Source organism: Diadema setosum, chromosome 17, assembly GCF_964275005.1.
Source record: "Diadema setosum chromosome 17, eeDiaSeto1, whole genome shotgun sequence".
NCBI classification, from domain to species: domain Eukaryota; kingdom Metazoa; phylum Echinodermata; class Echinoidea; order Diadematoida; family Diadematidae; genus Diadema; species Diadema setosum.
This window is the reverse complement of record NC_092701.1, coordinates 19,363,422-19,375,564: the sequence shown is the minus strand read 5'-3', so window position 1 is coordinate 19,375,564 and position 12,143 is coordinate 19,363,422. Positions and strand designations below refer to the sequence as shown.

Here is a 12,143-nt window from a genome sequence, read left to right as displayed (position 1 = left end):
ATGGTGATGATAATGATGATTAATATCATCATTTTCATCAGTATTAACATTCTTTCCACTGATACGATTATTGCTAGCAGATGTGGGTCACGCATATTAGTATGATTTTTTGTTTTGCACGACTCATCGCTGTTTCTGGAACAACAAAAGTATCTATATTTTGAGACATAATGATTATTATCACGTAATCCATCATCATTACATCAGATTACTTTCGAAATCATGACTACATTAGTTATAACTATCTTCATTACAGTACTGTTCTACGTTCTGAGAGGTGCATCTCCTTTTATAATATTCATTAATTGATTTCTGTTTAGTGTATATATATTTTCGGAGTTTACAATTACACCGAAAGTAAAACGTATTACATGCTCAATCATGTGAATAGAATGCACATGACGGTATGAGTACATTAATGGACAGCGATTGTTGAGTACATCGTTCACCAATGTTATTCAGACTATCATTTCACTAGTTTACAAAGTAACCTCTTCCTAACAAATGTTTATTAGGCATAGAAATTGAAAAATAGTAAGTTTCTGCTGTTATTTATTTATTTATTTTTTGTACCATCTTCTGGAGGGCGCGTGTTTAGCTCTCTTCAACCGTTCTCGCCCCGAAATTTGAATGAGCCGTTACTAGTTCACGTCACTACGATTCAGCAAACACGAACAAGTTAGAGCATTTAACAGTGAAGGTTTAGAGCCTGTGTCCTTAAACTCGGGTGAAAATAGAGCTCATGAACCATGCTTAATCCTAATGAAGCCACGACAATTAATTATCACTACCAACGTGAAATCCTTTCTTGTCGGAACAATGAAACTGTCACACAAAGAAAATGGGTTCGTGTGGAAGGAGCCATTATTCTCCCGGTGGCAAGGTCGAGTATAAAGCGTTCTGGTTGACTGATGTAAGTTGCGGTTATTCTATTTTCTTGATCTGTAGATCTGCGGAAGACATGCCCTTATGGATTTTATGCCCTTCAAAGCTATCAGAAGAACGAAAATCGATAAATTGCTCAGTGTCCATAAAATGCAGGCTTGTTACTACTAAAATTTGCCCCTGCCATCATAATGTAAGAGTCCGTTGCTATGCCAACTGTCAATCATCAGTTAGGGCGTGGCCTGTCGGCTTGGGTTTTGACACGTCGTATGGTTTGAGTGGCATTTGCGTAGCCGTCAATGCGCGTTTCTTCCCCACCTCCAATGTTACACGGCAGAATAAAAACATTTCATCGACGCTTTTTCTCTATTTTACTACAGCCATCATTGTGCTGGACTGCCCCCAAACTTGACAGTTCGCGTACACGTGCACAACTTCGTCTTAACGGATAGCTGATATCGAGTTGGACGAAAGGAAGCGTTTGAAATCATCTTGACAGGTTTTTCGTTCGAGTAGCCGCGACGGTGATATCGTGTAATGGATGAACAGCAGCGACTACAGACGGGACTAATGCATGGGATGCATGCCATGACGTCGGGCCATGTGCTGCCCCACAGCCAAGGCTCCCTGCTGCATCAGCCCGGCCTGCAGCCCCCTGTAAGCTTGTCTGCCCCGACGTCCGACTCGGGCTCACAACAGACGTCGGATAGGCATTCCCAGGAGACAAGAAAGCAAGAAATCGGGGACATTTTGCAGCAAATAATGACGATCACGGATCAGAGTCTAGATGAAGCCCAAGCCAGGTGAGTTGCAGGGATTTGGTGTTATGAATGATGTGGCCAATTCTTGTTTACAAGCGTCAATCACACACCCGACACTTGGGGGACAGCCGTGTTTTGATGCCTTTTTGAGGATACGATGAGGCGCGTATTTTCCTCGCTCTACCTCCTGTTCTTCCGCTCATGCAGTATTTTATGTCTCACTTGCACATTTGCAGAAAACATGCACTGAACTGTCATCGTATGAAGCCAGCTCTCTTCAGCGTACTGTGCGAAATCAAGGAAAAAACAGGTAAGCGATACGTTACCGATAAGTATGTGCCGTAATATACTCGCACGGTGGCTATGCAGCGTTGTGTACGTATTAGGTATACCGTCTGCAGCGTGCACTATGATGTTTACGTTGAGCACCGCGCCGCCATCCATGCACCCTACAGACTCGGGTGAATGTAACGCGGCGGTGCGGTGGTCGGGTTATCCCCTGTTCAATCTACCCGCTCCGAGCCGAGCTCCGCGGTATATTATTCTTTCCGCCATGTTGGATTTCGGTAAAAAAATCATAATATTGGATTCACACTATTTTCAATTAAATGGCATTTTGCCAATAGTGATGAGTCTGGATAGGTTAGGGGATCATTCTAGGGGATGGGCAGGTAGTGTGATGAAGTCAATTCTCGTAGATGTAAGTAGATGGCTGCATATGCAGGGCATAACACAGTGGATTTAGTGGATGATATATTCATTTGCATTTCAGGGATTTTGGGTTCCCCACATTTAGCATCGCCTAACAGGCTGCTCATGAATTGAGTGATGTCAAATGTAAAATGCAAAATAGAAAAATGTGGAAATGAAAAATAATCACCATCAACAACAGAATTTTGGCTACAGCATGAAATATCACAAAATCAACAGATAAAACACAATTTCACCATGGCTTGAAATATGGGATATAGAATGTAATTCATCTTTTTTAAATGATTAATCATATTTTTGCTCTCATTTCAAATGTTAAAGATAGTGTATTCATAATAAGGTGTAGGTTCTAAAATCATACACAGGTATTATGATATTTATATTCTTGTGTGTAAAATATTAAACATTACAAGGGAATTGGTTAGTCATTCTTAAGCGAAAGTATTGCCATAATTCTACCAAAATGGGAGAGTATTTAAGTTTTACAAGGTTCTGAATGTTCCCCCCCCCCCAAAAAAAAAAGACATTACAGTAGTTTAGTAGCACTTAGAAATATTTCTTTAGATCAATTCCCAATGATAAATTGACTGTGTGCATGAAAGCACTATGAAGATGAAGCAAGAATATATACAGCTGTAATCCTCTTAATAAGATAATGTTTTCTTTTTATGTTTAAATGGCTAAACATTAAATACAGTACTGAAAAAATGTTAAGCGATCAAATAGACTCGGAGAAGTATACAACCACAAATTATCTACATTTTACCTTGAAATATATATTTCATACATGTATGTATATACTTAACATACACATGTACAATGCTATCCAATCTACATAGAGTCGTCAGATGAGAGAATTCTCCCTTAAATCCTTGAAATTAAGGACAAACTGACATAAAGTAAGTAAAATTAGCAAAAAATAAGCAGATTGCAATGATGATGGTGACAGAAACAATGTGTAGGTGACACTCATTCATGCCAAGATGGTTTACATGTGTACAACATATGGGCATAGTTTAACGGCTACATGTACAAGTGTATGCCTTTCCCCCGCTGTAACTGCATTTGGGTATCAAATATGATATGAATTTGTGTCAATATCTTTGTGGATTACAATGTACATTCACATGTACAAGTAGACAAGATTGAGTATCTAATTGTATGAATCATAATAGTATGCTTTAAACACCAGAGGAAAAAGAAATCCCCAATTTTAAAGTGAGATACACATTATTGCCAAAAGTATCATAATCTTTCAACAAAATTATGTGTACATTTGCGATGCTGATTGCTAAATGGAAAATGCTAAATGGTATAATATTTAGGTGACTGTAGTATTGCAGTGTGCTCGTAAGAGAAAGGATAGTATGAGATGTTACATGTATCATATCCAGAATTGGACTTTGCTGAGTATCGATGTAGATACAATGATTGTAGTAGAAGTATTCATTTTTATGACCCTCTTATCATAGTTTCCATTAGATGCAATATTTTGAATGCATTTTGCAGTGTGTTTAATAGGCTGGTACATATTGACTAAAATACTGAATGCATGTTGTATTCACAGGGCTTATTTATTATAAGGTAGCAAAAGCAGTTGAAATCTGTAAATATCATATTTGCAGATGTACAGATGTCATGTGTAAAGATACTGTGGCTTATGAATTTCCACATCAGAAAATTATGATGCTCCAAAGACAAATGCATTCCTAATTGATTTTAGGGTTATGATGTCATTTTGAGAATTCCAGCTTGATTCATCGCAGCCTCCTTCCCATTTCTTGTGCCCGATTCAAATTAAAACCGAGGTATAGTCGCCGTAATCTGCTGGCATTACTTCTTAAGGTTGCGATGATGTTATGAAAAATTCCTTGTTTACATGAGCTGGCCAGCCCTGCGCTGTGCTGCGCTGCGCTGCACTGCACTGCGTCGGGATTCGACATGCCACACGGGCAGAAAATGAAATGCTTTCCCGCAGCATCAGATGAAAAGGACTGTTATTAATATTGGGAGAAGTTCGCCTAAATGTCACTCTTTGTTCCATGTGGACTTTATAACAGAATGTTTAGGCAATATTTGCTCTGGGCTTCAAAGAAACCAAAGAGAAAGAAATGAGAAAATGAATTATGACTGGAAAAGCGCTTAAGATTTTTCTGCTTTGTATCTATGCTGATTCCTTTTTCCTCCTAGCCAAGGCTTTCTCCTTTGTGGATAGTGTAAAGTTTCTTTCAAGCTATATTTGCTTCAATGTGAAAGGGGAAAAAAAAACAAATCTTGCAAATTTGCAATAACTTGTGCTGCAAAAAAGGGTCAACCATAAGAAACATACCATAAGGGGAAAAAAAAAGTAGAATGCTGAAAATTGAACTGGTTGGTTTGCCTAAGGGCTTTCTGTGACCATTACCCCTGCAGTTTTGCTGTTTACAGAATGTTGTGTGCACCTTGTTTTATGTACCGCATTTGATAATATCAAGGAATTGGATGTATCTCAGTGTTTTGTGTTTTTGTGAAGCAATGGAAAATTCATTTGACTGTGTATGTATCTATGCCCTTCAGGCAGCAGTACCTAATAAAGTAGACCTGTCTCTTATGCCAAAAGAAAGCAATAAAGAGTATTTGATCTTGTAGGACATTTTTATTGACCAAGAAGAAAATACAAGACAATTTCATAATAAGTCTTATGGACCTTCCCTTTGTTTTCTGTGGTGGTTATACATATTCCTGTACATCTTCAAATTTGTAAGTTTGTGCATTGTCTTCTTGGGCAGACAAATTGGGAGTCTTTTTTTTATTCTTTATAATTTCTTGATGTGTCGCAAGTAAGTTTCTATATTATATATCAATTGCAATTAGACATACTGCCTTGAACGTTGAAAACAAAACACAGAGAGATAAATGCTGGAAATGCAGATATCAATTTTGATGAAATAATTTCCATGCACTTTATTCTGTTATTTCATTTCCTTCTCTCATTCTGCGGCAAAAAAGAAGCTTGAAAATTGATCATCTGGATATATTTGATTTACCTTTGCTCTGCAATCAATTAGCTGTTGCACAGGTGTTATTTGTCTCTGAAAGTTCAGCTTTGATCGTGCCGATATCACGCCAAGAGATCTACAAGCCACTGTGCAAATGTCATTTCATCTATGGATTATCCATACATTGTTCTTATTGATATACCTGTCAGGTAATAATCATTACGGTGAATGCTGGGTCTCCTTTATGCAATGAATTCAGGATCCTCTTATTGTAGACAACAGTGAAGAAGGGGGACCGCAGTGTGTATTAAGTGAATATGACTGGGAATGAAATACATTGTAATGCCATCTTATAAGTTTAGTTGTGATGTTCACTTAAGATTTGTTTTTGCCATCACTAAACAGCTGTTGATGGTTTGTTTGTTTTGCTGTTTTTGAAGGGGTTGTATTCTAGGATATTTTGGCCTGAGCCAGTATTTCTCTCTTTTTTTCTTCTTTTTTTTTGCCTCATGGCTTGATTTTGTAAAATGTCTATGTGAGTCTGTGCCCACGGTATACAGATATTCACTAATTTTCATGTTTAAGGATATACCTGTATGTATGTATGTATGTTCCTACTTTTCCAGCAGTATCAATGTTCAATATGTGCCCACATCTTGGTACAAGGTGTCAGAAAGAAAAAAAGTGCAGTAATGCAAAGTCTAGCAATATTACATATCCCCTCATTCATTTCAATGCATACTGACTGTTTAGCCATTACGGGATGGACATCTCGGAATGCTGCTGAATTTGTACAGTGGATTATGCCAGGGGCCAGTGTTACTGATAGATTTAAACAAAAACACTGCATTCATAAAGTCAAATAGGAAATATTGTATTGAAAGTTGGAGGGCAGGGGGAGGGACATGTTGTGAAATGTTTGGATAAAAGATTACTATCATTTCAAGATAACAGTTCAATACATAAATTTATCATCCTTGTACCCAGTTCTAATCTTGACTATAGGGGCATTTTTTTTTCTTCAAAATCAGGGCAGAGAAAGGAAAAAAAAATATCATCATTGTTCAAGAAGCTTAGTTAGAAATTTCCTTTCTTGGAGACAGGAAGTTTTTTTTTTGTCACAGGAGGCAAATTTTTTGCACATTGTTGTTTCACATACATGTGTCAGTGGATTTGCAAAACACTGTGAAATTAAAGCCAGCGTGTATTGTTAAATAGTATGATATCCAATATACCTTGGACATTTGTACCATAGACAAAATACTCTGTAATGTTCCCAAGAGAATTATTATGTTTTAACAGACTGAAAAAAAGACAACAGCAGGCAAATGTGGAAATTATCCATTCAAGCCAAAGAAACTTCTGTACTGCTTGCATTATAGAGGCTGAAGTTAATGAGTTGTGGGCAAGGTGATGACATGACTATCTCCCAGTCTAGTTTTTTTTTTGTTGTTGTTTTGTTTGCATTTATTTTCTGTAGAGAAGAACATTTTTTTTAAGTAAGCCTCCTTGAATTGATGTTATCAAAAGAATTAATGCTGGACAATATTTATTATCAATATTAATCTCTGAAAGCAATCGAAGGTCCATATTTATCCATACAGTGGTAGTTTGCCATGAGTGCTGCGTTGGCCGAGGATTTGGCATTTGAACCATTGAATGCTTTTGTACTCGGTCGCTTTTTCGCTGAACTTTGCAGCAGCAAGGTTACAGCAGAGTGGTCTTGGGTGACATATTTCTTAGAGTCAGTGGAGTGAAAGTTAATAGCTTCTGTGATTTGCTGTGACTTGCTGTTGAGAACAAACCCCGTTCATTTCCCTCCTTTCAATCTCCCCCCCCCCCCCCCACCCTCGTCTCCTCCTACGGTGGGGAGGGGGAAAAAATGGAAGCTGGCTGTCAGACACGGAGGAGAAAAGGCGCAAGTCTCTCCATGTGCCAGCCATGCTTTGCTCGATCATACGTTTCGACAGAGAAGGAAATGGCTTAAAAAGCGGGAACGAGAGAGTAGGTTGCTCCGACTACATGTGAGTACACTTTCGTGTGCGGCGGAACCCCCTCCATTGGTCGGCCCCGGCGTCCATAAACAGGAACAGGAGTATCGGTCAGACTTTTACCGAGAGGCCCATCTTTTTTCATCAGGCACTAGAGGAAATGTCACAGATATTTTTCGACTTTTATGGTTGCATATTTTTGAAATGGCGTTATGGATTCCGCTCGCAATCGGCGGGGACAGTTGGTTTTTGCGAGAAACGTTGGAACTCATCTCTTAGCGGGGACTGATCTTTTCATCTGTACATTCTGAACTCTTTTTTTCGAGAAAAAGCAATTTAGCAGGATATATACCCATCCGAAGAAGTCCAGCTTGATATGTAGGAGTGAAATCAAAAGATACTTCATGTGGAAAAGAAAGGAAAGGGAAATATCTGATAAATGTATGGAGTATTTTAGAGACAAAGTAATATTTTTGCCCCGTCCTCAATCAGAGTTTTTCCTTTTTATATATATTTGCTGTTTTGCATGACACATCACTGTTTACCCTTTTGAAGAAGTGATGGTGATGTTTATGATGATTATCATCAGAAAGAATCAGTGAAAAGAAGAGTGATGTTGATGACAGTGATATCAATTAGAAGATAATGACTTTGCACAGTTGGCGAAGAATGGCTGCAAGTGTAAATGTGATTCTATTTTTCAAATATGCCTGTGGCATCCCTGTAGTACCAAATTTGTCCTGAGGTAGTCATACAACAAAAACTGGCAGTCAACTTTTACTTGTGTTTGATAGACATGTGTATATATACATGTATATAATCTTGCTGTAGGAAGACATAGTGAACTAGATCTACAGAGTGCTTGTTAAGGGATAAGGGGAGGGGTAGGAGAGAATATGAGCAGTGATCTTAAAAAAAAAAAGAGAGAGAAAAAAAATCAGGACGTGGGGTTTGTGCGTTGGTGTAGCTGCACTTCCTCGCGCTGAATTATACAGCTTTACTCCGTGGCTCCATATCTTCCGATCGCCTTTCAGCACAGTGCCATGTGTGCGAGTGTCTTCTCCCCACCATCACACCAGTTTTCCTCTTCTTTCCTGCTACCTGCCTCTCCCCCTGTCTCTTCCACTCTCTCCTCCTCCTCCCGTTCTGCTGCTGTGGCCCTGATTTGCTACTTCTTCATCGTCTTTCCCAGCGAGTTTTAAAAAGAGAAGGGTGGAAAAAAAAAATCATCAGCTGAAATTGATACACTTGAGGATTACACTTCACAGTAATATGAACAATCATGTTTCTATGTTTTGTTCATTTTGTATATTATTTGTAAAGTAAAAACTCAGGTGTTGAGAAATTGGCTTGCAGGTTGAGAAGGCAGATTCTTACACAAAACATAATGATCTTACATTTTAACATGTATGACCATCTAGACTGAACATATGTCCATGCAAAATTATACAAACTTACTGAGGAATTTGGACCAAGAAAGTACCACAGTGATAAATTGATTTTCAATAATCATATATATATATCATATTTGTATTTAAATTATATCACTCCCAGTTCGAATCATGTGACAATGCCCAAAGCTGTGAAATCTGTAAAAGATATTTTCCAAAAAAAAAAAAAAACACTATGCCTTTGCTTTTAGGGATCACTTTTTCCATATTAACACTGCCACAAGGACCGAGGAAATTGATCATATTTATCATTATTTTTTTTTTTTTAAATTCTAGTATGAGATGTAATGTAATAGGCCTACATCACATGTTCTGTAACAGATGAACAAATCATGACTCGTATGAGTTGTTTATGGAGAGTTTAAGATTCATATCTCAGTATATAGGCCTAAAGGGGACATTGAGACTGACTGCTCTAATAAACCCTTTATTTCTCAGTTTTTCTTGCGTACACTTCTACAAATCAATCCTCACATGTAGGCTCCTTCATAGTATTCATGGGAATGGAAATGTTCTAATTGTGTCATAGGTATGTTTTGGTATCATATGGTATTATCGCTGTTGAAAATCTGAACAACATAGCAGTAATAAGTATAGTTGGGAGTAAAATTATGGAAATGAAAATAGTTTCCAAGGCATCATTAGCTGTTAGGAGTAATATGCACGATATACATGTACTACAAATAAAGTGTCAGTTATAAACCAGAATTTTTTGCATTTTAACCCCATAGACTTTGTGTAGTACAGCAGTGGCATTCTAGTTCTCGACTAACTTGAACAGTCGATAAGTCTGTATGCTGTGTTGGCCTGTCATACTGGGAGAGATTTCTTTGTGTCAGTTTGTGTTGGTGTGTTACGGGTGCTTGTGTGGTTGTCTTTTCGGGCCATGACCCGCACATGTACATTGCATCGCAGAGTCGATTGCATGGGTGCTGTGACTCGCAACCGTCTACTACAGTATATACTAGGGGAGGGGAAAAGACTGCAGCAGAAATTTTTCTGAGTGTTTTGCTGGAAGAGACTGGTAGGGTTGGGGGTGGGGGGGGGGGGGGAAACAGGTTAGAGAGAGCTGTGACTGACTTCAGATCTTTTCCTCTCCTCCTCACCATGCTGCTGTGCTGTGCCCCAACGGGTGTGAACTCTCTGGGAAAGAAATGCTTTTTTTGAGGTCACAGAGGTCATTGTCTGGCCAGGCCTAGGGGTAATTTATGTACCTGTGCTATGCTGCCTTCTCCCCCCCCCCCCCTCCCCTTGTGCCTTGAAATGACATTGGACACATTTCAGGACAGCAATATTATGGAAATTGGCTATGGAGGTATACAGAGATTATGTATGTTATCTATCTATCCATCTATCGATCTGATATCTATTTATCTATCTATCAACTATTTATATCTTTCACCATATATCATATTAAAAAATCTTGGATCATGCATTCATGTACATAGGCCTATATAATATGAGAGAAATAATTGAAAGGAGGGAGGGGGAATGAAGGATAAGCAAACAGAATCATAGATGCAGATAGATATAATAAAAAAAAAAACCTGGTCCCAAAAATGGGTGCAATGTAATGCTTAGGAAGAAATATGACCCTGTGATGAGAATTTTAATAGTTTTGTATTTAGTATCTATCTTAAAATGAAATGCATGATATATACACCTGTACACGTATACATGTAGCATGCAGATGTACAAAACGGAGGTGATTTTATGGCAGACGTACATGTGAAGTTAAGTCAGACACAGTTTTGTTTACTACAATGCCAATTTTGATTTTAGGGAAAAGTTGATATATTATTTTTCCATTATTGAATTCAATGGCATGACTTCAATGATACTTGAGTCTTGCAAAACTACAGAACATATATCTTTAAATATTGGCCAGCATTAGGTAAGTATTTTGGCTATACAATGTACACTTGTATGTATCTAGAAATCCAAGACAGTTGATGCAGTTTATGATATAGGCCTATGCCATATGGCAACAGGGAAAAACAACCAGCATAAAAACAGGCAAGGAATAGAAAAGAGGAAAACAAGGGGAAACCCCACTGATATGGTTAGATATTATGAGTAAGTGTGTGAGTGCCTACTTTGAAATGAAATATCATGACCATAAGGTATTGGTTGAAATTATCTCTCTCAATGTGCATTTGTGTCTGTGTGTTTCTTTTGCGCTCTGTCTCTTTGATTTTTTTTTTTTTTTTTTCAGTGTACGTTACTATATAGCCTGTGGCAAAATAATTGGGTATTGAGATTCGAAAACACATTCTCCACAGACCTTGTATTAGCATGAGTGTATCAGACACTGGTATTAGAAGAGTAAACAAATACAGTGTATGTGTCAGCGTGTGCATGTATGTATGTATGTATGTGTGTGGGTGCATACTGTTTATTTCCATGCAATGAGTATTTCTTTCTTTTTTTATTTATTTTTTTTTTGCAGCAGCATTGTGAGCGTGGCTGTCGTAAAGGCTCCAGTATGCTTTAATTTGAGGAGGTTGGTTCACTAGAAAACAACAACAAAAATATTACCATTGATTATTCTCAAGCATACCTACCTACTCTCTAAAAAAAAATTGAGTGAAAATTTTCACTCTTGAAGGAGTGAATACAAAAAATAGTGAGTTTAGAGTGAAATTGGAGTGAATTTTGAGTGAAAATGTTCATTTTCACTCGTTTTAGAGTGACGTCAGGGATCACTCCAAAATCTTCAAGTGATCCCTGACGTCACTCCAAAATGAGTGAAAATGAACATTTTCACTCAAAATTCACTCCAATTTCACTCTAAATTCACTATATTTTGTATTCACTCCTTCAAGAGTGAATATTTTCACTCAATTTTTTTTTAGAGAGTACATTGCAGCAGTGCTGTTGTTAGAAGATGGCAGCAATTCATGTAATATTAGATTTTTAGAAAATGAATGATTACTATTATTCTTGTTTTCCACAAAGTAGTGTCATTCTGAAAGCCTGAATTCCTCTTGGTCAGGTGAGGCATGTTTCATGCATTTTGCATGAGATATAGGCCTATTTCCAAATTTTAACTTCAATTTAAATTGTTAGATGATTTTATGACACATTTTGCTTTTATGGCCATTGAAGGTATTGTTTACCGTTGGGAGCAGTGATTTTAAAAATACAGTATTTGAGTTATCAAACTCGATGCATGTGGGTCAGTTGTATCACAAAACATCCTACCATATAATTTTTTTTTTTTTTGCAATAAAACCTAAAATATAAGGAGATATCACGATTTTTCTCAATAAACCATAACTATGGACAGTATGTTCTAGAAACAATTGTATTATAACTTTTGTTCACATTTTGTATATTTAACAATACTTACCATACTGATTAAAA

The 12,143-nt window shown here is 37.5% G+C and overlaps 1 protein-coding gene across 1 annotated transcript; it reads left to right on the top strand.

Moving 5' to 3' along the window:
* The first annotated feature begins 1,234 nt into the window (after positions 1–1,234).
* LOC140240470 (pre-B-cell leukemia transcription factor 2-like) lies at positions 1,235–1,991 on the top strand. The gene is made up of 2 exons (XM_072320241.1): positions 1,235–1,688; positions 1,883–1,991. Exons 1-2 carry the CDS (start codon positions 1,423–1,425, stop codon positions 1,989–1,991), a joined length of 375 nt encoding a protein of 124 aa, XP_072176342.1. The 5' UTR covers positions 1,235–1,422.
* The last annotated feature ends 10,152 nt before the right edge of the window (positions 1,992–12,143 follow it).

Coding starts and splice junctions, on each gene's coding strand:
- LOC140240470 (XM_072320241.1), top strand. CDS start 1,423: ATGGATGAACAGCAGCGACTACAGACGGGACTAATGCATGGGATGCAT. Junction 1,689..1,882: donor CTAGATGAAGCCCAAGCCAG/GTGAGTTGCAGG, acceptor GCACATTTGCAG/AAAACATGCACTGAACTGTC.